This window comes from Cyanistes caeruleus, chromosome 5 (assembly GCF_971803275.1).
Source record: "Cyanistes caeruleus chromosome 5, bCyaCae1.hap1.1, whole genome shotgun sequence".
Lineage (NCBI taxonomy): Eukaryota > Metazoa > Chordata > Aves > Passeriformes > Paridae > Cyanistes > Cyanistes caeruleus.
Genome location: NC_141705.1, coordinates 26,178,476 through 26,201,926, shown reverse-complemented (window position 1 = coordinate 26,201,926; position 23,451 = coordinate 26,178,476). Strand labels below are relative to the sequence as shown.

General features: G+C 38.3%; 1 protein-coding gene across 3 annotated transcripts in view; it reads right to left on the bottom strand.

Annotated features, from left to right (window-relative positions):
• The window catches only part of CWH43 (cell wall biogenesis 43 C-terminal homolog), a 28,627-nt gene extending 7,474 nt beyond the window's left edge, over window positions 1–21,153 (bottom strand). Inside the window, exons 1-11 of one of the 3 annotated variants that reach the window (XM_023925247.2) lie at window positions 20,984–21,153; window positions 17,518–17,709; window positions 14,279–14,399; window positions 14,013–14,167; window positions 12,481–12,682; window positions 11,433–11,521; window positions 9,894–10,148; window positions 7,017–7,142; window positions 4,630–4,709; window positions 3,573–3,678; window positions 692–827 (exon numbers count right to left, since the gene is read on the bottom strand). In XM_023925247.2, the coding sequence (XP_023781015.2) occupies window positions 692–827; window positions 3,573–3,678; window positions 4,630–4,709; window positions 7,017–7,142; window positions 9,894–10,148; window positions 11,433–11,521; window positions 12,481–12,682; window positions 14,013–14,167; window positions 14,279–14,399; window positions 17,518–17,671 (1,424 nt within the window). In that variant the 5' untranslated portion in view covers window positions 17,672–17,709; window positions 20,984–21,153. Of the gene's footprint in view, window positions 1–691; window positions 828–3,572; window positions 3,679–4,629; window positions 4,710–7,016; window positions 7,143–9,893; window positions 10,149–11,432; window positions 11,522–12,480; window positions 12,683–14,012; window positions 14,168–14,278; window positions 14,400–17,517; window positions 17,710–18,420; window positions 18,596–20,983 lie in introns of those variants that run through there. The other 2 variants (XM_023925246.2, XM_086889552.1) reach the window with 2 other exon arrangements.
• Between the last annotated feature and the right edge of the window lie 2,298 nt (window positions 21,154–23,451).

Sequence of the window (23,451 nt, the reverse complement as noted above, 5' to 3'; positions counted from 1 at the left end):
GGAAGTAGGTAGAAATGCACCTTTAAAATGGAAGATATGTATTTTTTCAGCTTCTGTTTGGACATTTTGCATCAGGTTTTTCATGGTATTTCATTAATAAAATCTCAGAGAATAACTTCTTTGCCCTATTCTGACTCAAATAGACAGAGTCTGGAAGAAGAAAGTTACTAAATGTCCCTCACATATGGCAAAAATTAAATAGCCATTGCAACATCAGTTCAAAGTTCCATCTGCCATACAGATGTGTATATCCCCCTTAAAAAAAAAGAAAAAAAATATATATTATATGCCAGTATTCTTCCAGAGGACAAAGATATTTAAAGATAGGCAACTGGTAGCTGGTCAAACATTAAGGTAAAATTAGACACAAAATACCTGGTCAAACAGACATGCACCTTTCTATTCCCATTTCCCGTTATACAGGCCAAACTAGATTTAATAAATTCAAAATTTTTCATACCTCCTGATGCACTACATTTTCCAACTGCTATCGTATTTTTAAGTCTGAAATATAAAATTCTCATACCATAGTAATGCTAATGAATCAAAGCCTGTTCCTAAAGGACAAGCTTCAACAAGTGATTACAGTGATTACTATTCCAACTACTCCTTCCTTCTGTATTAGTGCAGTTTGTATTGGGCAATATATTTACATCTATTTACTGTCACTGTGGATGTAAAGATGACTCACCCCCAAGTGTGATCTCTTGTGCTTGGACCAAAATCTGTATAAAATCCCAGTCTTTCTCCTAGCCACATTGTTGGGTCATGGTTTCCAATGAATGGTTTAGAGGCATCACTCTCTATAATAGTGATAAAATCTGCTTCTAAGATGGGAGGGAAAAAAAGAAAATTTTTTCACATTTATAACTGTTACCTAGAAATGGGACTTACAAATAGCTACCTAATGTCATTATTTCCCTTTTGATTACAGGAGGATGGACACAAGCCCTTCAGGGGTCAGTCAAGGTAAATTAATGTTGGCAACAAAGTCATGCCCAAATTTTTGGCTACTGCAGGCCACTCAAAATCTGATGAAGATGCACTTTGCATGAACTCTGCTTGCCATGGCTGATCCCTGGTGCATAACCAGAGATACGCGCGACTGCAGAATACAGCTGGCCTGCGCAGACCTCGTGGCACTTCAAAAGCATTAGAGATACTACGCACACACAGATTAACAGCACAATAGCAAGCCTACTGCTTTCAATTTGATGTACAAACACTACATAGCACATCTGCACTTCCCTTCATCTACCAAATCCTATTGTGCTTCTAAGGGTCCTGTGCAAGACACAGCTAGATGCTGTTGCCAAAATAATTATTCAGCCCAGAGCAACCTTGCAACAGCTTCAAGACATGGTAACAGAAGGGTTCGCAGCTCCAGTGAATTGCTGACGATCTGCAGTCACCTCACTTTCCCATAGCACTGTGGTCCCTCCCTGTTTACATGCAGATGTGTGGTTCTGCCAGGGGAACATAATGGGTTCCCCTATATTTTAACTGCAGGATACAGTTCCCTTGAGGAACTGGTATCTAAGAAACACCTGCCCATGCTGAAGGAAGGTGGGAGTCTGCAAGCTGCCGACAGGATGGCTGAACCATTCAGACTCAGCTTGAGCAGCCAGTCAGTACAGCTGCAGCAGCAGCAAGTGCTCTAAATGCTCCCTTCTTGCTGCAATTGTGCCCCTTTTAGAGTGCTCTTCTACACAGGAAGGCAAATTGAGTCACCACTTTATCCACAGCGCTTTCATAAGGACTTATGACCATCCAGCACCACAGAAGATTTTTTTGCTTTTGAAATATCTTATGCAGCAGTGTAAAGCACTGTCATCATGGAAAATAGGAGCTCAGACTTCTTAAGTGGATTCCCAGGATTTTCCTTCTCTATCATTAGCATACATGCTGATCACAGAAACAGTAAGTGAAACCATTAAGAAAGGTTGAGGTAAGATCCCTCCAGGGCAAACCGAAATTCCAGTCACAAAAGCCATTACATGTTGCATCTTTGCTATTCAAAAAGAGAGGTGTGCAAGGAATGCACACCACCACACCTTTAAAGACAACCCCTATCCTAAAGCAGATAGCCACTCTTTTCTCTATGGCTCTCAAAATCAGGAACTCTTCCTAAAGGAATTTCTAGCCAAACTCTGAATGCATTTACTGACAACATTAATGTAGTATTTTATATAATAACATAAATGTATCATAAAACTTTAGAATACCATTTTCACCTATTAGAAATTATGATTTATTAACTTATATTTTGGATTTTGCTGCCTTTTTGACTTACCAATTGTCTTTTTTAGAAGTGATATTTCATTACCCTTAAGAAATGACAATGGACATAACCAGGTAATCACTTTTTCTAATATTCATTAATTTAAACTATAGGTAGCAGAAATGAATGCATTCTTTAAAATTCATAAATAAATATGCAAAGATTAAATAACCACCCAGACGTGAACTATGGAATCACTTATGTAGAAGAATACTCCAAATTTCAATTAATTAAATGTACTGGCTGTTTTCTCGTATCACCAGACAGCCAACATAGCACAGCTCTCTTGACCTTTGGTCATGGGACAATAAAGGGAACGAGATTAAAATCACTCTCTTCACTCTTCACTAACTCCTTGTGTACATATGCCACAAAATCAAGACTTGCACAGGAGCACCTGTTGGTGCCTTTTCATTGCTTGGGTTTGTAAAGCCTGAGCTGGTCAGGAAAATCCCATGGTGGACTGGAGAACAACAAATGCTGGAATTGCAGCATGGACATTTCCTAACTCCCTGAACTGCTTTAGATCTTAAACTGTCAGTCCCCTATCTACCCTATCTCATGGATAACGCAGGAAAAAAGTAACACCTACAAGCACTATTGGCCAATCCCTTTCAATGCCCTCTGCAATGGCACTCATCTTGAGTCCAAATTCTTTATTTCCTATAGCTAGTTTTCCAACCAAAATCCTGCCCATGAGCAAAAGTTTAGACACTCTTCTTTACAATAAAATCATGACAACCAAGCTGCAATCGCTACTTTTCTTTTATACATTGCTGTGGTTCTGTGATGGAAACAGACTTGTCTGTTTTTTCTCTGCATTCATTGTTTATGGCATTTGAATTTCACTCCCTTTAGGAATTACATAATGCTTCACATAAAAAAAAAAGACGCAGAGAAGTTATAAAACATTGCATTTGATCTAAAAGTATATTTACTTTGTAAATACCATCGTATTCTTTCTAAAAGGATATTATTTCATTTATGCAAAGAATTTCTCTACAGACAAGTAACTCACCAGCAACATGAGAAGAAAAATCTACACAGGAAATAAAATGTTTCCTCTGACCAGAAACCTCTTTAAAATATATAAACAAATTATCACCTCTGCAAATGGATTTTTGACTGAAGTGACTGTATTGGAACAGTTCACAAATTGAGGAGAAAACAACTAAACACAGGTTCTTGTGTTAATGCAAAAATGGCCTCCATTACCAAGCAGGTGTTTTCACTTTTGTCTCTTCAGATGAATCCTCCAAAATAGAAATGAAGTAGGGAAAAAAAGAGTTACCTGTCTGATTAAGCAGATTAGCTGATCCTTCCAAATTAGACCATCCTTCATTGTCATATCCAAACCTAAAAGGCCAGATCATAGCAGAGAAATCTCTTTTTGGAACCTCAAAAAATAAATGGAAAAAAGTGAAATAAAATTTGAATTTTACATATTATAGCTTTGCAGTAAACAACACCAGACACGTGGTGCCATAAGAGAAATACAAGAAGAGATGGTTTATCCAATGTATTTTCCTAATAAAGCTGTAAAGAATTACAAAAAAACTAAATCTGCTATTAACAAGGGAATAAAAGTCATAATACTTAAAATGAAGTTGTATAAATTACAGTAAATAAATGAAGAGGAAAGAGACAATGCATTTTTTTATCTTATGAAGAGGAGCTTCGTAAGTTGACCACATTTTGCCACACAAGGTACTACAAACTTGAATTAATTGCAAAAAGGCCAACCATATAAATCTGTGTGCATTTGTGAATCTAACATGGAACTCCATGAGTGTTAACCATCTTGTTATTTATTACCTTTGCAATACCTATTTTCTTGCAAGACAGAAAACTGGAATCTTCAAATTTTTATCCAATTTCCATACCTAGTCTAAGTCTAATCTATGTCAACCAACTTTTCAGGCAGCTTCAATTCAGAATTATGATATAATGGAGAATCACAGAATTCCTTCATCTGGAAGAAATCTCAGGAAGTTATCCGTTCAAACTCCCCCTACATGAGATTAGGCTGCTAACAGCATTGTCCAGTTTCCATAGAGTTGAAATAAACTGATTTATAAAAGTAATGTTCAAATTGAACATATGAGACAAGAATCTCTCAAATTTTCAAAATATTTTTCCTTCATAGGATCACTATGAATCTTCAAAGACCCAGACATTTCAATTGGACGTGAATTTATAAATTAAATTTTTGCATTTTCATTTCTGCATTAGTTTATCTGAATACTTGGTTACGAAGATTTCTTTAGCAACAACTAACATACATAAGCTATCACACACACATTTTACTGTATACTTGAAAGTTACCATTCTCCAAGCACCCTACTCACCCCTTGGCCCAGCTTCTTCCGGTAAGTTTTATAACGTAAACCCAATCCAAGCAAACCAACACCAACAAACAGCCACAATACTTGAAATAGAAAAACACCAAAAAAATGTTTTTAATTCGAGAAAAATAATGTTATTATTGCTGTTAAACAGGACATTGTTATTCTAAGGAGTGCTATTCACAGAATAAGAAATGTGTCGGTTTAAATGACAACACCAGATCAAGGCAGTATCTATGCATGCAGAATATGCATATGTGTACAAGTACACTTATGGATGCTAGCTTTGGAGCAGGCTGCAGGCCCATGGCCTCTCAGTCCTGCCTGAGAAGCTAGCCTGGGAAATTCATAGGAGGATTTCAAAACAATCCTCAGAGACAGAAAACAACTGCCAGGTGCTGTTTGTCTGTCCTCTTGTTTTCCTTGCAGGAGAAAGTCAGGGGGGTGGTGAGCCCCCTGACCAATGATAGTGATGTAGCACTTTGCTAACCAATAAGAGTTTCTTTTCTGTACCTTCCACGTACCAGTCTATAAAACAGGCCTGAAGTAATAAACCAGAGAATTCTCGTGTTGTGACCCCCTTGAGAGTCCATGTCGTTCTTTATCGCCGTTCCCAATCAGAACGACAGACACTCTCCAAAACACAACATGCTGAGCAGATAAAAGGTACCAAAACTCCTTGGAATAGTTATGTAAAAATTACTCCTAGCAAATAATTCATTATAGGACATGAATTAGAACATGAAGGGAAAACCCTTCCGTGTTTTCCTCTCTGTGTGCAAGTATGCATTTGTAGTGCACAATTTTTGTCTTGTATTAATACAATGTGTGGAATAAATTTTAGTTTACTTTGCTGAAATGTCAGATGTCAGAAAGATGTGACTCTTGCCGGACTTACGGAGTGGTCATTTGTTTGACATACTCTTGGAAAGACAGTGCAGCTTCATAGAAAGCATATTCAGAGCTTTCTAATTGCTCCTGTAGCATTACAAACAACCACAGTGTGCACTTAGAAGCTCTCACCAGTCAGCACAATGTAATTTGATGATCAAAGCCCTCTGCAGTTACTCTATTTACACAGTGGCATATGCTATCTACAATGATTTTAGTAACTCCAGTTTGTTCTTTCATGTATTTAAAAAGATGTTAAACTATTTTAAGGCAAGTTTTCTGGAATTGTTTTGGGTAAAATTTAATACATACAATACATTTAATTGTATTGTAATGTAATGTCAGGAAGAAAGACATGCTGCTTATACTAGCACATGTCAAGCAATTTCATACTCTGCAAGACACAAAGGTTCTTAGAATGGAAGCTGAGAAACAGTACAAGTCTGGGCATGATGAGGAAGTACAAGAGGTACTGCTGCAACATTACAATATTAGCTGAGCAAAGGCTGCACTTCGTGACTGGTAGTATTTTTAAATATGAATTTACTTTTGTGAAATGTTTCTTAGCAGTAATATTCAAACCACTTGAAATGGTGCTCATGTTGTCTCTGACACACAAACTCTCGCAGGCCACATTCTTTTGGCCCCTGAGTATACAGGATAAAGACCTCCATAAAGATTCCAGAAACAGCCCTGAAAAACTGTGAAGCACTACTCTCTCCTATTCCCAAATACAGCAAAATGTACACAAATGGCAGGCGATTTGCTCCAAAGTCATAGAAGAAAGGATGCAGGAATTGGAATCTTCAGCATCCTGATCTCTGTAGGGTTACCATGCCCTCATGCCTAGCATTTTATTCCTCTACCAAACTTCACACTATAGATAGACATTCTTCTTTAGAAACAGTAAGCTGACACTGAAAACAAATCAGGAATTCAAATGATTGTAGAGAAATGGTTGAAAATATTTGTCTGGTTTAAAAGCCAAAAAGTGATAAAACTTCAAACATTTGATTTTCATTTCTCTTAAAAACCTAAGGAAAAAAGCAGACCTCATACATACAATCTGAAAATCTGTGCTGTCACACTGCACCGCTTCAAGATTGCCATACTGAATGGCTGGGAAATCATTCATATCTTTTGTACACACAATGTAATGCCAAGACCCAGAGAGGCCTCCTCCTCAGCCACTAAAATGAAACCACAAATGATGCTGGATCCATTTTCACATTTGTTTTTTTGCCCAGTTTCTTGTCTCTGTTTAACGCATTCCATTAGGAGTAGCCTCTGTCAGTCATAATCACAGTGAGTCAGTTCCTCCAGTAGTACATGTCATCATTTACCTGGAGCTAGGGAAATACCATCCACCAGTCTGTCTCAAACTAGTACCAAAAAAACAATTTCTAACACATCTCAGAAAATACTCTACAGCGTTTTGTCTTTTTTCCTCAGACAGTATTCTTAGAGTCATGCAGAAAAGTAACTAAAATTATACTTACATAGTTTAATACACTTTTTACTCCTTTTGAAGAATGGTTTTTGATTGCTTTTCACTTCAAAGACAGAGCTAAGGTCTTTCTTGGGTCCTGTTAGAAAGTCTACTCCAATACATAGCATTATAAAACCTGTAAAAATATAAGCAATTCATTTTTTCATAGACTTTTAACATATTAAACATTGCTCATAAACATGTATTTTATGAACTCCCAGCTGTTGTGTTGCAGCACAACAACCTTATGGTTCCAACAACAAAGATGATTCAAAGCAAAATGCAGATAAATGCCATACGTACTGAGGCAATGCAGGAACTATGACATTTACTGACAAGTATTTCAAGTAAAGACTGATTTGCAGTACAGCTCCAGGATATTATTTCAAAAAGGCTAATACATAGCAGAAAAATCATGCTAAAATTCTTCCAGGTCCTACTGATGGCTACAACTCTTCAGCTGGGCCCACTGTTTTCAAAGTTTACTGAAATTAACCTGGACAAGTACGACTGAGTTACACCTCCATATTATTGAACCTTAAAATAACAGCTTGATGAAAAAAAGTACATTGATGATTTCATATATTTATTATCTTTGACAATGAACTGCTCTGTCACAAGATACATGGAACACATTTTTCAAGTAGGAACTACAAAAGCAATTGCTCAACACTTTGTTATAAAACAGCAGCAGGTTGGAAGGTCAATTTAACATGGTAGCAACTTGTATTGTGGAGCTCCAGAGCCAAAAGAATTAGTTCTACTTTTTAAGAATAAAAACTAAACATACATACAGATACATTTTAAAAGCTAGCAAGCAACTTCAGTGTGCTAACTGTTGCAATGTGTAGGGACGGTATCTTTGCAATAAGTAGCTCAAACTAACAGTACAAGGTCTTTTCCAATCCCTAATGAGATAAAGAATCCAATTACTTTCAAAGAAAGCATGGGAGGATAATGAACTAGATAAGAGCTCTGCTGGAGAAGATATATTCCCTTAATATCTTTGTGGCATAGTTAATTAATTATAGAAGCCATATTTTACTTCAGAGTAATACTTAACTATTACTCAGTATTTTTTTATTTCCCTTACTTGTTACATTAGTTGTAGTGAAAGTCTGCAAACACGGACACTGGGCCTAGCACAATGAAGGGGCGTGCACAAAACCTTTCTCAAAGGGTGACTGATTCATATCCGTTAATGTTGATGAAGATCAGGAATCTAACCCCTCAGCATTGTATCACATCACAGCGAAGCAGCAGAGAAGATTTTAATATAATGATCTTACTTTCATTGTCACTTTTCCTGGTTTTCCTGGCAGTTCCCTACCCAAACTGCAGCAAGAGAAAGGCAGGATATTGGACAGAAGAAAGCAAGAAATAGCACTTGCACCTGGAAGAAACCAGAAGAAAACCAGCAGTTTGCCAGAAAGTGAAGCTCTAAGGGTAAAAGCACAACAACAAATACAAAATCTCATGGTATAATCTCTGATGAGCTATGCGGTGGCATCAAAAAAAATAGAAACTGGATTCTCAGATGGAATTTAAACTCATGTAATGCCATCAGCTGAGATGTGTTACATTTACAGTTTTCTTTACCAAAGAGAAAATTAGGGCCACCTCTCTGTTACTACCCAATGATCATGCCAGGCAAATTAATCACAAGTGTGAATTTCAACAGAAGTACCAGAGAGGAATTTTGAATAAAAGTATTTCTTTTGTGAAAGCATTACTCAAGAAAGCATTTGACACTCTTCTATTGCTTTCTTCATGTAACTTAAAAAAATTTAATTTAACTAGTTAAGATAACTACTTCTAAAGACTATTCAGAATGCTTTCAGAACAAAGAAAATAATGCAGTAATGGAATGAAATTCTCCTCAAAACTTAATTAAATCAAATCCTTCATGTGAATGCTGGAATATAAGAAGCACACAAGGAGAGTTAGAAACTGGAGTGATACAAAGTGGTTACTGGCATTTATGAAATTTGAAACCTTTGGAGCAACAGGTTAAGCACAGCATTCATTAATTCTTTCCAAATAAAATATAGGCTAATGCATCACATTTAAAAAATGTCCCACACAATTAGCCCAAGACAATGTTTGGCATTGTTTAAATATAGTTAGTGAAATATGCCATTGAACCATGTTAGTGCCTATTACAAAAATACTTCTGGAGACAGAACCAGGAAGAGTTGGTTTCCTTTCCACCGTCTCCACCCTCATCAAGTGATCATTCTGCTAAAGCCTTTGTATTTGCTCAACTCAGTTCTTCCTTATTTGCAAATACCTGACAATTTATTTTCTGCCTGTCCTGTTCATGTGCTTCTGACACTACAGGCTCATCTGAATTCCCCCAAACATGCTGGTGTGTTTAAAAAACATAACGTGGAGCCACACAGGAAAGAAGCTCAGGTCTCCAATGCAGACTAGCTAGATCAGCAGGATGCTGCACTTTGCTCTGCAGAGCAGGGCTAAATAATGCACTGAATTACAGTACAGTCCCAGTAGCTACCCTGTTACCTGAGGCACTGCTGCCTTAGGTAGCCAGCATATTTGTGCATTCACACCCTGGATTGCAGCCATATTTTTAGGGTGACTAACACATCTCTTCCTCCACTGCGTACTTTAGTTATCAGACATTTTTCTACTTTGTCATTTTCCCTTAACCGAATTCCATTTTCTGTCCACATTTTAGACTCTTCCTAACAAGAAGAAACAAGTAGATTATTTTTTGCATATCTCATTAATTTTTGCGCTGAAACTCTTACCACAGTAAGTAAGTAACTGAGCATTTGAAAAGACTCTTCATACACTAGATACATTTCACATGTCTGCCTGAGGCTTAAGCAAGCATATTTGTATTTGTTGATTATCACAGATGTACCTAGAAGAAGATGGGAGCTTTCTCTAATGTAAACTCCTCCAGGCACAAATTTATAAGCTGTACACCAGACACAGAAGAATAATTCAAGGACATAGGCAAGCATGGCTGTACTCATGGCTTTCCCAGGATGCAGACAGCTAACAAAGCGTCCAGCTAGTTGAGGCCACACACACATAGTAAAGATACCAAGAATGTTGCCTGCAACAGCAGCACTCCAGGTATGTAAATAAAGAAGACCAGCTGAAGATGCCAAACCTGTGAAGGGATAGAAAAGAATATAGTAAGTCTCAGTCAGGTATATTATCCACCACATTCATTTTCATATTCTGACTAGCAAAAAAATAGAGTCTGGGAAATATTTCACTTTCCAGCTATGAAAACTATATCTATAGGAGGACAGTTATTCACAGTAGCCAAAGGTAGCCTTTTATTTTTCCCAGTATCTCATTCTTTTAAACATTGCCTATTCAGCTGAAAACAGTACAGCAAAAAGAGGGCAGAGAAGCATCATCAAGAGCCAAAATTGAACAGTTTTTCTGACAGAGTTCCTGAGCACAACAGAGGAATTATGCAGTTCCTAAGAGAGTAATAGGTCTGTCAATTATGAATCTTTTACCATAATACAGAAAGAATCAAATAGATTAATATGAAGAGAAAACTTTTCCTGATATTTCCCTATAGATAACAATAGGATGGGCAAGAAAGCAACTATTAATCTTTTGCTAACTGCAAGATCCTTGACTTACCATGCTATCTTTGATATGGTGATTTGACCCTAAACAGAACATTAACAACCACAGAACCTCTCTATAAGAGGACAACTTCATTTTAAAACGTTATCGTAAGTATAAATATTTACTGTCACACCACGAAAGCAAATGTATAGGAATGTTTTTAATATTTAACTCTTACACATCAAGGTTCTGAACATTTTAGAATACAATGCTTGAATCACCTTTCTGTGCTTGTTTTAAATAAGCAATGTGTGAACAACAAAAATCAAATGTTCATGCTTACATTACAATCTGCACACACATTTCTTAACACTAAAACCTGCCTGTTCATACTATTTTACTGCCTGCAGAACTTGTCAAATAAAGAGACAAGAGGCAAGTTTGTCCCCAGGTAGACTGCCTGTTAAATTACAAGCTATTTTGCCTCCTGTGTAATTTTGAGAGGCTTGTGTCATCTCAACCCTATAACCTTAGATGTGGCCTTATAGAATCGCTAAGGTTGGAAAAGACCTCTTAGATCATCAAGTCCAACTGTTAAACAATGCAGATGGTCAGAACTGAGATGCTCTTAAGGGAACAGAACCTTAACAGGGCTTCTGAAGACAATAGCACTGCTCTGCAATGGTCTGGAGGTTTGGCCTGTAACCCTTAGTCAACTGGTCAGACAGATGTGTAGTACCGTCAGTGGCAAGAGAAAAGGAGGCTTTGATTAGCCACACTCTTCTGAGATGTGGTGTCAGGTCAGAGTACTTGAGTAAAGGCAATAAGGTAACAGACAAAAATTCTGCTCAGGATTTGCACCTACCTATGAGAAACAAGGCAAAACTGATGACAGAAGACCAGCTCCAAAATGAAAGCATCAGTCCATGAGCAAGGCCCAACAGAACTGTACCTCTGAAACAGCAATAAGGAAGAAGAAAACATGCACTAATAAGATTTTAAAAACACCAGACATTGAAAAAGAAACTTCTAGATATACAGACAAGGGACCTTGGTAATATAATTCTTTAAACAAAGCTAAATTTTGCTCACACTCAGCTACATTTTCTTCCCTGTATTTTATGCAAAAAAGCATCCAGTTGAAAATAATGGCAATTTACTGTAATGTATAAGTGAGTTGTGTTCAGGAGAAAAAGCAGTCCTCTGAAATCTTGGTACAAAAGGCAAAAAATTATTTTCTTCATGTTAAATAAGGACTCCTACAGTATCTAACACTGGTCTTAGTCTTGGGGAGCTCTTTTGTATACCAATTCCAGATTATAAACTCTGCCACCTGCCATCACATGTTGTTGACTTCAAATAACTAATCTGGTCTCTTTCTAGGTTTTGGAACCTGAATGAACTGCACACAGCATTAAGACTAAATTCTTATTAATCAAAAATTCTGCTGAAGTATATCTTTTAATATTGCACACAGTTTACTTTATATTTTGTGCATGCATCTCTGATCATCTTCTCTCTGAAGCAAACTACTAGATTAATTTACTGCATATTATAGATGCACTGCATTTGTAAATCCTCGAACCTCAGTCCCAAATCTAAACATTGTTTTGAAATGTGGCAAACCAAGATTTTAGTCCTGACATAAAAATAATTCTGTATCAGAAAATTTTAAGGTCTGGACAAAATGCTCAGAGATATCTCAAAGGAAGAATGAATCCTCTGTGTGAAGTACCTTGTGCCCACTTTTTTCTTTCTAAATTCTTATACCACCATCAGGTTGAGTTTTAATTTGTCACCCACTACAGCACTGGATTTTGATTACAATTTTGTAGTAGTAGTAGTAGTAGTAGTAATAGTAGTAGTAGTAATAATAATAATAATAATAATAATAATAATAGTAATGCACTCACCCATATGGATTAGGATCTGGACCTGTATGTGGATGTCCACTTACTGCCCATCTAGAAATTAATGATACCTCCCCAAATATCCACAGAGTGAGGAACATGAGGCTGCCAAAAGCAATCCCTGATAAAAACCAATGAGGATGGGAAGCAGTCTCTCTAACCACATTACTAGTTTTGTTTGTTTCTTGTTTCCTCTTGTCTCTACCTGGGATAAGAATAGAAATACAGCTAAGCAAACTGTCAAATCCTATTAGCAATCTCATATTACTGAGAAAAAGAAATAGCCAAAATCACAAATTTACTAGAATAAATTACATGCACAAAAGCTAATTCATCTAATTAGGATTGTGTTATCAGAAACTGATAACCCCCCCAAAAATTTAAAATCCTTACTAACAACCTGGGTCTGTCAAGAAAATATAGTCACTGTAAGTGGTCAAAAATGCCAACCTGCCCATCTGATTATTTTCCATGGAATTTAAATATTTAAACTGGCTTTGAAAATCAGCAGAAAAGTTATTAGAATTTGTTCAGAGGCTTCTGTTCTCTGAAACTCTAAACTCTGATAAGAGCAAAACCTGACACTTCCAAATAAGCCAGAAATAAACTCCCTTCCTTCTCCTTTTTTCCACATGCTTTAGAACCACTCTCATCTAAGGAGAAAGCAGTACCTTTAATTGCACAGACATACCATTTTGTCACCCACAAACAAGACAGATTTCCTTCCTAATCTCCTTTAGATTCCCTTTCTAAATTCTGATGAAAGCTCAGGCTTAATTTAGATCATGTAATGCAAGCTTACAAACAATATGCATGATGCTAATTTATACCTACTTACACATAGATAAGGTTTTATCTTTCAATTAATTCATTAGGGTTATACTGAGAAGGAAGGAGATTCTGAGGATTTAACATGAGCTGCCTTAACTAACCAACCCAACCTTGCTGTCTTCCTTGGCAATACCACCTCCACAGTTTAGCCTGTGCCAGCCCCCACTGCTGAGTACTCTGTGCAAACACACCAAGAACTTGAGCAAAGTTAATTGGGACAACTCTTCTATTCCTCCAATTCTTTCTGTTTGTTTTCACATATCAGCTGTTCCCCAATTTTGTCTTGTCTCCCCTTCTCTGTTAAAAGAAACACACTGGCAAAGAAACTCAAAGTGCAAACTGAATTAACATAACAAAAACACCACAAATGTTTCATGCTGGAAAGACAATAATCCATTCTAGTTTTATTGGCCTATCTTATGCCTTTGTTTGTGTTACTGTCGTATTGTTGACACTGCAATAAGGAAAAAGAGGCAGTTCCAGCATCAACTTACTGCAGCTTGTATGAATTGCGATACCAGTTCTGCCATACTATGGGCAGATGGAAGTACCCCACGGCATCTAAAGCCTGCAATGCTCATGCAGCAGGTCTAAAACCAAACCGTGTTGGGAAAAAAAAGTCAAAGAATCAAAACCCAGTGACACATAGCTAGGTATACTTTAGGTTCTTTTCATAACCACCATCTTTGCTGCAGTATGCTTACCTGAATGAATTCGCTCCACTGCTACTACAAAACCAACTGTCAGTATGACAGTATTGGCAACTCGTGAGCTCCAGACTGGATTAAGTGATGTGTACCAAATACGAAGAACAAGGAGCATTATCTTGCCTAGCATGAAGCCCCATACCCTGATGAACCTGTAAGAATCAGTTTTGCAAATAGTGAGGCATTTGGGGGTTAAAAAAAAAAAAAAAGAAGACAGCTTTTCATATAAACATCAGTTAAATTCTATCAGTATAAGAAAATACCTTTGTAAACTGTTTCCTGACCACCATGTTACTGTTTGAACCAGCAATGAAGAAGAAACACCAGCAGCCAAGATGAGTAGTCTAACTGAAGCATTTGGTGCATGGTATGATGCTAAGCTTCCTACAAACAAATACACACACACAGAGGCTACTTTAATGATCAAGAGAGACTGGATAATAAGGATTTCCTGTGCATTAGTTAACATTGGCTGTAATTTGAATGGCTATACCACTTATCTGAAAACACATGACACTACACATTTTTAAACAAACCAAAGAACTGTAGATATACACAGAAACTGGGTACACGTGACTTCATAGCAGTTATGATTTTCAAGGAAAAAATTTATATGAAGCAATTATCCAACAATCCAAGTGATTGCCTTTATTTAAGCACTTAGGGTTATTGAGCCATAGAGAAGATATAAGGATAAAATGTCTAAGCATACAGATATTCCTCAACTATGAACTTAGATATCTAAATCAAAAGCCATACAGTTTTATGGACTGTGACTGCTCCTTTCTAAAAAGGATATGGTTTTTGCCACAGCACACTTATAAAATAAATACACTATGGCCAAAGCCACTTTCTTTATTAGACAGGAGCAGTCACCACACACAGCACAGGGATTAATAATCAACTGCCTCAGTAGGGGTGAACAAGACTTTCTCTGGCTCAGTATCTGGTCTCAGAAGTGGTCACTACCAGCCTACACCATTTCATTACTGAAAACTATCACTGTCCCAGCCACTGAAAGAGAGCACGTGCACACATCTTTGCCATTACCCAGGGCACAGTGACCCCGCATTACCAATTGTTTTAAACTCTGCTACCAGGTTTCCAATGCAAGAGAGTATGGACCACATATATTCTCGTAACTCCAGTCAATGTGGAAAATTCTGGCCCAGGACCAATGACAAACAACAGGAGAAGCAGCAACATTGTTTTGATACCAGCCATTTGCTAAGTGAGTATGACTCAAACTTGAAGAGATGTTAAGCAAGTAATGTCAGAAATGGAGCTGCAGATTCTGGCAACACATGCTAGGAATCCTCCAACTGTTTATCTGCTCATTCTGCTCGGAGTAAAAGATGCAAAGCTTAGAGCCAAGATGATAAACAAGATCAATGTGCAGTAAAGGTGTACTTGCATGGACTTCAACAGAGGTTTCATGTACAGTACACACAGATTGCTGTCACGAAATTGTGCTGGCAATCCATAAACCTGCCTCTCCAAATATTTCATCATGTGCGCTACCCTGATTAAAGGCAGCATGGGTTTGCCAAGTTAGAGCAGACACACCTTTTGTTGCTGTGCAAGTACACCCAAGACTTAAATATATCTATCCAAATACCCAAATTTAACGTAGGTTGTCTGAAGACACAGATGCAAATAGACACTTCCACAGGATACTTTGTTCTTGTTTGTTTTTGAACAGAACACAAAATCAAGTAGTATAAAAGGATACAGAAATTAGAAATTACAGGGAAGATAAAACTTCCTGAAAAGGCGGAAAGAAACAGAAGAGAAAAAAAAAATCGTCCCCATAAATATCTGGTCTTAGCTAAGCATGAAAATTTTTTTTTTATTTTTTTATTGTGAAATTGAAGACTGCTAAGAATGGGGTGAAGCATGCATAGGGTAGATTGCTCTGCCTGACAGCTCAACAAGACCCAGAGGAAGACCATGGCCTTTTTGAGAAGGAAAAAAGATCAAAAAGAGAATGAATAAAATTGTCTCAGCATGAAGGAGGAAAAAAGCAGGAAGAACTGAGAAACTGGAGAATCAGCAGCACAGTATGATGGGACAGAACTAATCTAAAAGACCAACATAGGCCTGTCATTGCTCTTTATTTAGCAGAATAAAAATGACACACTTTTTTCATCTCTTCCATCTCTTTTGGTAAAGTGAACTAAACACAGCAAGGTGATCTGAAGGACTAATCTTAAATAAACATGGCAAATTTTGTGTTACTGTCACATCTGAAGGAAGGTAAGGTGCAATTTTAAATGCTTACACTCACTCCTAGTTTCTAGACTAGAAGATCTTGCAGAAAGCACTACACTATGCACTGCTGCAAGAAGCTGAAGATTCTGCTCACTGAGAAGCTTATTACTAAACAGCAAGAAAAGTATTACAATGGATATAATGGGAAGAGTAGGAAAAGGAAAGAACATGGTAACACTATTCTTCATGGAAATCAATAACACCAATAAACTGTGCTTAGCTCTAGTATTTTTCTAGAGATAAAGAACAAGAATTCTTTTTAGAAAAACTACACAGGGAAAGTAAATAAGATGCTCTTACTCTGTCTTCTAACAGTAAAAGAGGAAAACTATAAGGAAAGTGATTATCTGTCTATCTTACATTGACAAATAAGAAGCTAGGATCTGCTGCTTCTAAAACACATCACTCAGCAGCAGCATTTTCACCTCTACACACGATGGAGACCCTTGTCTCCTCTGAGTTCATCCGGTGTGGCAAACTCTTTAGCAATAGCTTGCTTCTGAATGTGGCTGTACCTGCCAAATCTTCCCCTAAAAAAATTTCTAAAAATCAACAAGAGCTAAGATTTGCACCAGTTAGCTAAAGACTAAAGTGGGAATCCCAGCATGTCTTGGTTTAAGGAGGAGCCTGTGGAATAGGAAATGGGGTATCTCTTTCCTGAGTTTAAGATCAAATTTTCATCCTGTGCAACTGACCATATGAGGGTTATTTCATATTTAGGATGAGCCTATAACCCCGCTACAGGCATGTAGATAGATAGATTTAATTTTAAAAATACATTCTTAGAAGAAAAAATTGCCTCAGAAATTAAAAAATAATGTTTCAGTCATAGAAGACTGTTTTTATAATAGCCCCAAGCTGTTCTATAATGGCTCATCCCTAGCCGTTGTCACAATACAAAAAAACACCTGCTCTGCTAATATTTGAGTGATACAGAAAACACCTTTCCAGCTGAGCATCACTCACACTAAATTAAAAGCTCCTAGCAATAAAAGTAAAGATTTTGTTCTCTATTTATACAATACAATGGCTGCAAACAATATTTCTCTGACCATAGCTAAAAGCTTAAGAGAAAAAAAAAGAAACCAACAAAATGTGAGTATGGGGAGAGCAAGAACTTCTTTTTCCTGTATCTTTTTGTAATCCTCTGAATTTTAAGGCAATTTGGAATGTTTGTTCTTATACACTGACACCAAAATGGAATCTGTAACTCACCGCAGTGTGTACTTACCAACCATAGTCAATCTCAGAAAGGCTAAGACATACTTATTGTTAGCCAGCCTCCAAAAGGGGCCAAATGTCAAGAATATCGGGGAAAGGAAGGCAACAGCAAAAGCTTCCAGGCCTGTGAGTGCCAGTGTCTGAAGTGGGAAGTAGTAGATCATCGGTGGCAGTGCATGGTAAAGAGACCAAGAAATGTAGCCTAAAACAAGAACCAACCAAAAAAAGAAAACTCCATCATGTATTTTCAACAAGATTTCCTGGAGATTACTTAAAAAGTACCATTTTGTACTTTCGCATATAGACTATCAAATGTATTTTAAAGCAGTTCAAGCAACAACAGCCACCTTCTGTCAAGAAATGTTTGTTATTTCAAGTTAAACAAACACATTTTCCAAGGAAATAGAATGATGAGAATAAAACAGCTCTTCCCCCACTCACACAGCAGTTCCTCCTTTGAACCTCAGTGAAGTGCTCAACTTTGCAAAGGATTGGTGTTCAGAGGGCTGGCTAAATAAGCAGTCCACTCACAGTCTCAGGGCTCCTCAAAGGCAGACTGGTGGCTAAAGGCATTATTCTAGTAAATCGGTGTGCTGGTCTCTCCTGGAGACACCTTGTCCAGGCACAGTGGCACTGCGCTGAGTTTCCAGGAGATGCACCGAGCAGACGATACCGCGGGTGCCGGCTCTGGCGACCACCCTCGGCACCCCGCCTTGAGCAGCACAGCACCGGCTCTGCAACACCTGCACCAACATTTGGCCGGCAGCAGCAAAACATTCTAAGCTGATCCAAGAGCCTGCACGTACGGTGAGCCCCGTGAAACCTGCTACGGCCGGTCCCGGCTGAGACCCCCGGTGCCCTTAACCGCGGCCCCTCGCCCCCGGCCCCGTCGGGAGGCACAGCCGCCACCTACCCAGGAGACTCTCCGAGAGAACGGCCTTCCACAGGGGAAACATCGCCCCCGGCGCCGGCCGGCTCGGCGGGGGCTGCGTCCCTCTCACCGAGAGCCGAGTCCCGAGTGCCCGGGAGGCGCGGCGCCGCCGCCCGTCCCGCCTCACGGAGCCGCGTCCCCGCGGCGGGGGCGCGCAGCCCACACGGCTGGAGAGAGCTCTCCGTGCCCCTCACGGCCCCGCCGCGCCCAACGGCCAGGAGGAGCCCCCCCGCCACTCAGGTGTCAGCAAAGGAGCATTTGTCCCCTGAGCAGACACGCCAGCAAGAAAAATAAAAGCAAAAGTTGTCATAGCACAAGCTGGAGGGGAAAAAGAGGAACTAACCCACTCGGCAGCTTGGACAAACGCACGGTTCACTACGGGGCGTTCGGGGATGTCCGAATTAGTACTGTGCTCACCTCTGTGAAATGTGTGTTGTTTTGTAGCAGAGTAAGGACTTCTGAAAAGCAATGCTGTCTACAAAAAGCACCAAAAGAAGCATTTCGTTTGCTGAGATTCCTGAGTAACTACCTTTGTTAATTTTAGAAGAAAACATGAGTTAAATCGACCCAGCCGTGAACACAGCTGCCAGGTTCTGGCGAAAAAATTACATAAGCTAAATCTCAATTTTAGAATTTTTGAGCGGTGGCACGAAAAGCAAAATTGTAACTATAAGCTAAGAATTAAGAAGTCTTTTGCTGTTAGAATATATCACCATCTTAAGTTTTATCAATCTTCATACAGCTTCCTATAGAACTGCCATCTGTATCTTCTCATCTGTGTTAAAACTACTGTCCTATTCTAAATAAACCTTATGGGATGCATTCTCTTTCCCCAGTTTGTGAAACTCTAAATCCATAGGAATAAACTATAAACACCTAACATCTATATGACTTATTATAAGCAATAAAGTCTGGTCAAGACGTTTGAGAGGACATGGTACAAAACTAAATTTTGCTCTAGAGGTCCTGAAGTCAAGTGATTCATTCACCCTGCAGTATGATGGGGTTCAGTTATTACAAAAAGTCTGTTGGATTTTGGCCGCTATTTGAAATGTGTTTTAAAGTTTTGAAATGTTTTTTAAATGTCCACAAAAGAATTAAAGTATTTTGATGGAAAAGTTCACCTCACTAGGGAAGGAAGAATGAAACTCCTAGATTTAATGAGCTTCTCCATTTTCTCCAAGTTCCATGTCATTAAAGGCAACTTTCTTTTTCTTCATTAAAGCAAAGTCATACCAGAATAGTTATCAAGCTCACTTATCACTGGCTTTCAGTATTATGTAAGTGATGACACCATTTCATCTTGCTGTGGTGTGATGCAAATGGAAGATGAGATCTTCGGCCAGAATAAACCCAGAACATGGCTGCTTTTGGAGCTGTGTAGTGGGAGCATGAGGCTCACAGCATGTGTTCACCCAATAAGTATTTGAAAAAATTTTGCAACACTTTTTGTAATTACAGTGTCTTGCTTCATGGTTCAGAGGTGGAGTTCCAGTTAAACTAGACTTGTCTGGAATTGTGAACCTGATATGCTTGTGCCTTCCATTTAACTCATAATGCAATGAAAATAATGCAAATCCTGACAAATTTAGCAATTGTATTCTGGTACTCTCTCTGAGATTCGTAGTAACTATTAAGTTTGGCTTCACATGCCACAAAGTTACATTCTAGTGCTGCCTGTAGGGCTGATATATCTGAGCGTAGGAGCAAAAGAGGAGAGAGTTTTCAGGTTTTAAACATAATGTCTTAAACATAAAAGTCAATGCTTGCAAGGTGCTTAGTCACACATGTATATGTAGCAATGCCTTTCACTGTATTTTTTTTTTATTCCTGGAGTGCCACAGGTGTACTTGACAAAAAATAAAGCAAAAACATTTGATCTTTATAGGAATACAATGATGTTAGACTAATAAAGTCAAGGAAACACTACAGGAGGAGTTTCCACTCACAAAACAAGAAGCATTTTCATTCTAGAATAGTATTTAAGACACCCGTACCCTAAGGCAGACATAAAAGATTATCTGAATTTAACAGCCTCATAATTACATTGGTTGACAGGGGTAAACTTTTCTAAAGCTAGTGATTGTAAAAAATAATGCTTTATTTGGGTTCAAACTGCAATACAAGCTTGTTTTGAAGCCCAAGTAAACACATGGCATTTGAAAGAACTTTCAGACCCCTGTGAGAAGTTGTCCCTGCATATTGCCTGAGATGCCTGAATGAGCATAATGAAGAAGCAGAAAAAAGTGCCAGAGAAATGGGGGAAAAAAAGAATTAAAGTATGAGAAAAGATTAGGATTAAAACCACAGCTCTGGAAAAAGGCAGAAGTGGGGAGTTTACAGTTAGGCACCTGTCACAATCTTAGTGGAAACACAAATGCATGCACATCTCTGAAAACATTTCACTGGGTACTTCACACTGAGAAGAGGAAATCATATATCTTCAACACTTCATAATTACCAACTATTCACTTGTAAAAGACAGCCCAGACCAAGTATAAAACAGAAGTACATCCAAGAATCAGTCAAGACACAGAAAACTTACATGATTCCTTGTAAGTAGTGAGAACAGTTTAATGTTTTACTCAGAAGTATGTTGACTGTTTCCTGCTGTGACTTTTCATGTCTTTTCCTTTGCCCTTAACTCCTACTCCCATGGAAGTAGCATGAGAACAATGCCTTGTCGTGTAATTCTTACTTCGTTTTCCTTGCTCTGTTATGGTTACAAAGCACGGGGGTGGAGCTTGGTTTCCCAGGGAATTTTAAAGCAATTAACAGCTTGATTTTGTAACAGACAAATAAACCACGTTTATCATAAGTGGTAATTGTTCCTCCTTCTGGCATGCACTGTCTACAAACGTGGAGTGTTTCTGTTAAATATGTGCACCAGAAAGACTTTGCTTTGGTGGATGTGGTGAACCTCAGGACCCTGGCAACCCTTCAGTGTTTTCTTAAGAGGTTCTTCAGTCAAGCAGCCAGAGCCTGTAAACCTTCCTTGAGTTTGTGAAATCTCAGTGCTTAATCTCCTTCTACTCTGACAACAGATAATTTCTACTCAGCTAAACATTCAATTCCATATTGGTTGTTTTATTTTTGTTATCACTTCGGATTTTTTTTTTCTTTGATGTGTAAAGTTGGTTTTGTTCCAGGAGCGGTAAGAATCTTTTTTGCTTTGTGTTTGCCCTTCCAAAACACTAACATTTAATGGTTTCTATTACCTATTCTCCATTTTTGTAACTCTGAGGAACACCAGATAAATCTTGGAAAGAAAGAGTGAAGAAAATATTAAATTGTGATAACCAACTTTACATTTAAAGTTACTATTAAAAAGAAGCTTAAACTGATTTTTAATAGGCACTCTTACACAGAAAGGTGCAAGAACCAAACAGTCCTATCTCTAGGCAATCACTATCCCCAGGCATACATATGGCCCATGAGAAAATTGTCATTCCAGTGCCTTTTCATTTTATGTTCAGTTTAAGCTGGACCAGTTAAGAAGTTATTGGTTATTAAGTACTCCAGATGGGATTCTCTTGTGTATTGTGTTTCTCAGAATAGCATGTAGCCAGTATCTAATAAATAGTTTTCATGTATGTATTCAAGAATACCTTTTACATCCCAGGATGCATTAGATACACTTTCAAGACTTGTTTTAGGACAATACTCTTGCCCAGCCTCCATGTGAGAAGCACATTTTGCAGCAGCAAAGTCTGATTCTCTAGTTTGGCAGGCAGGAGTGGGAGAATAGTCTGGTGAAAGGGGCTTCAAATAGCCAAGACTCATGCAAGCTGAAAGATTTTTTTGTGCTTAAGAAAATTAACTACAATTTGTGTTTCTTATGAAACTGAGAGGCCAAGGTCATGCAAAAGGAAGAAGATTAATGGTGATCTCACAGGCTACTCATTTCATGAAAAACACTGAAGTGTAATATCACCATTTAGGATACTCTACTGAAAACTATTATATCTTGCTGTGAAAAAAACAAGGCAAAACAAAACAGAATCAAAGATCTTTTTTAATAAAATAAAATGCAATATAAGACTCATGTTTATACTTTTTGTTTTAGAAAACTTATTCTTAAATAAAGGCATTGCATTTCTCATTTCAAAGAAAGTGGAACCATTTTTTTCAGTATTCCTAGAACAACCTTTCCCACACCCAACTGACATTTTCAGGATAACTTTTTCTTGCAAAATTATTTTTGCTTAATGAAAGTGCCTTTCTTATTTGTTTAATTCTTGATAATATTAAAATTTATTTATTTACTTACATAAGCATCACAGGAGTAAAATCAAAGTAGATAAGGAACACTTATCATTCCAAAGCGGTCAAAGTAGAATTTATTGTTACTTTCTCAAAGAACAAGATTTCATTTCCAAAAAAATTATTTTCAATTCTAGGACAGACCCCATATGTTGTATGCTGGGCTCCTCACTACAAGAAAGACAAGAAGTTACTGGAGAGGGTCCAGTGGAGGCCACAAAGATGATGAGGGGTCTGGAGCATCTCTCTTGAGGAGAGACTGCAGGAGCTGGGCCTGTTAAGTCTAGAAAGAGAAGACTGGGAGGAGGGCTCACCAGTGCATATAAATATCTCAAAGGCAGGTGTCAGAGAATGGTGCCAGACCCTTTTTGGTGGTGCCCAGAAACAGGATGAGGAGTGATGGCCATCAGCTAAAACAAGAAGTTCCATCTAGATATGAACTTCTTTACCTTGAGAGTGGCAGAGCACTGGAACAGGCTGCCCAGGGAGGTCACGGAGTCTCCCTTTCTCCAGACATTCCAAACCCACCTGGACACATTCCTGTGTCACCTGCCCCAGGTGACCCTTGCCTCAGCAGGGGGGTTGGACCAGATGACCTCCGGAGGGCCCTTCCAACCCTAACGATTCTGTGATTCTGTTATCTTCGTTAACACATACCCTCGCTAAAAAAGCGTTCTGAATTTCACCGGGGAAATCCGAGAACGCGTAATTTTCTTAGCGTGGCCGCTGTTCTTCTACCGGAGCAGCCCA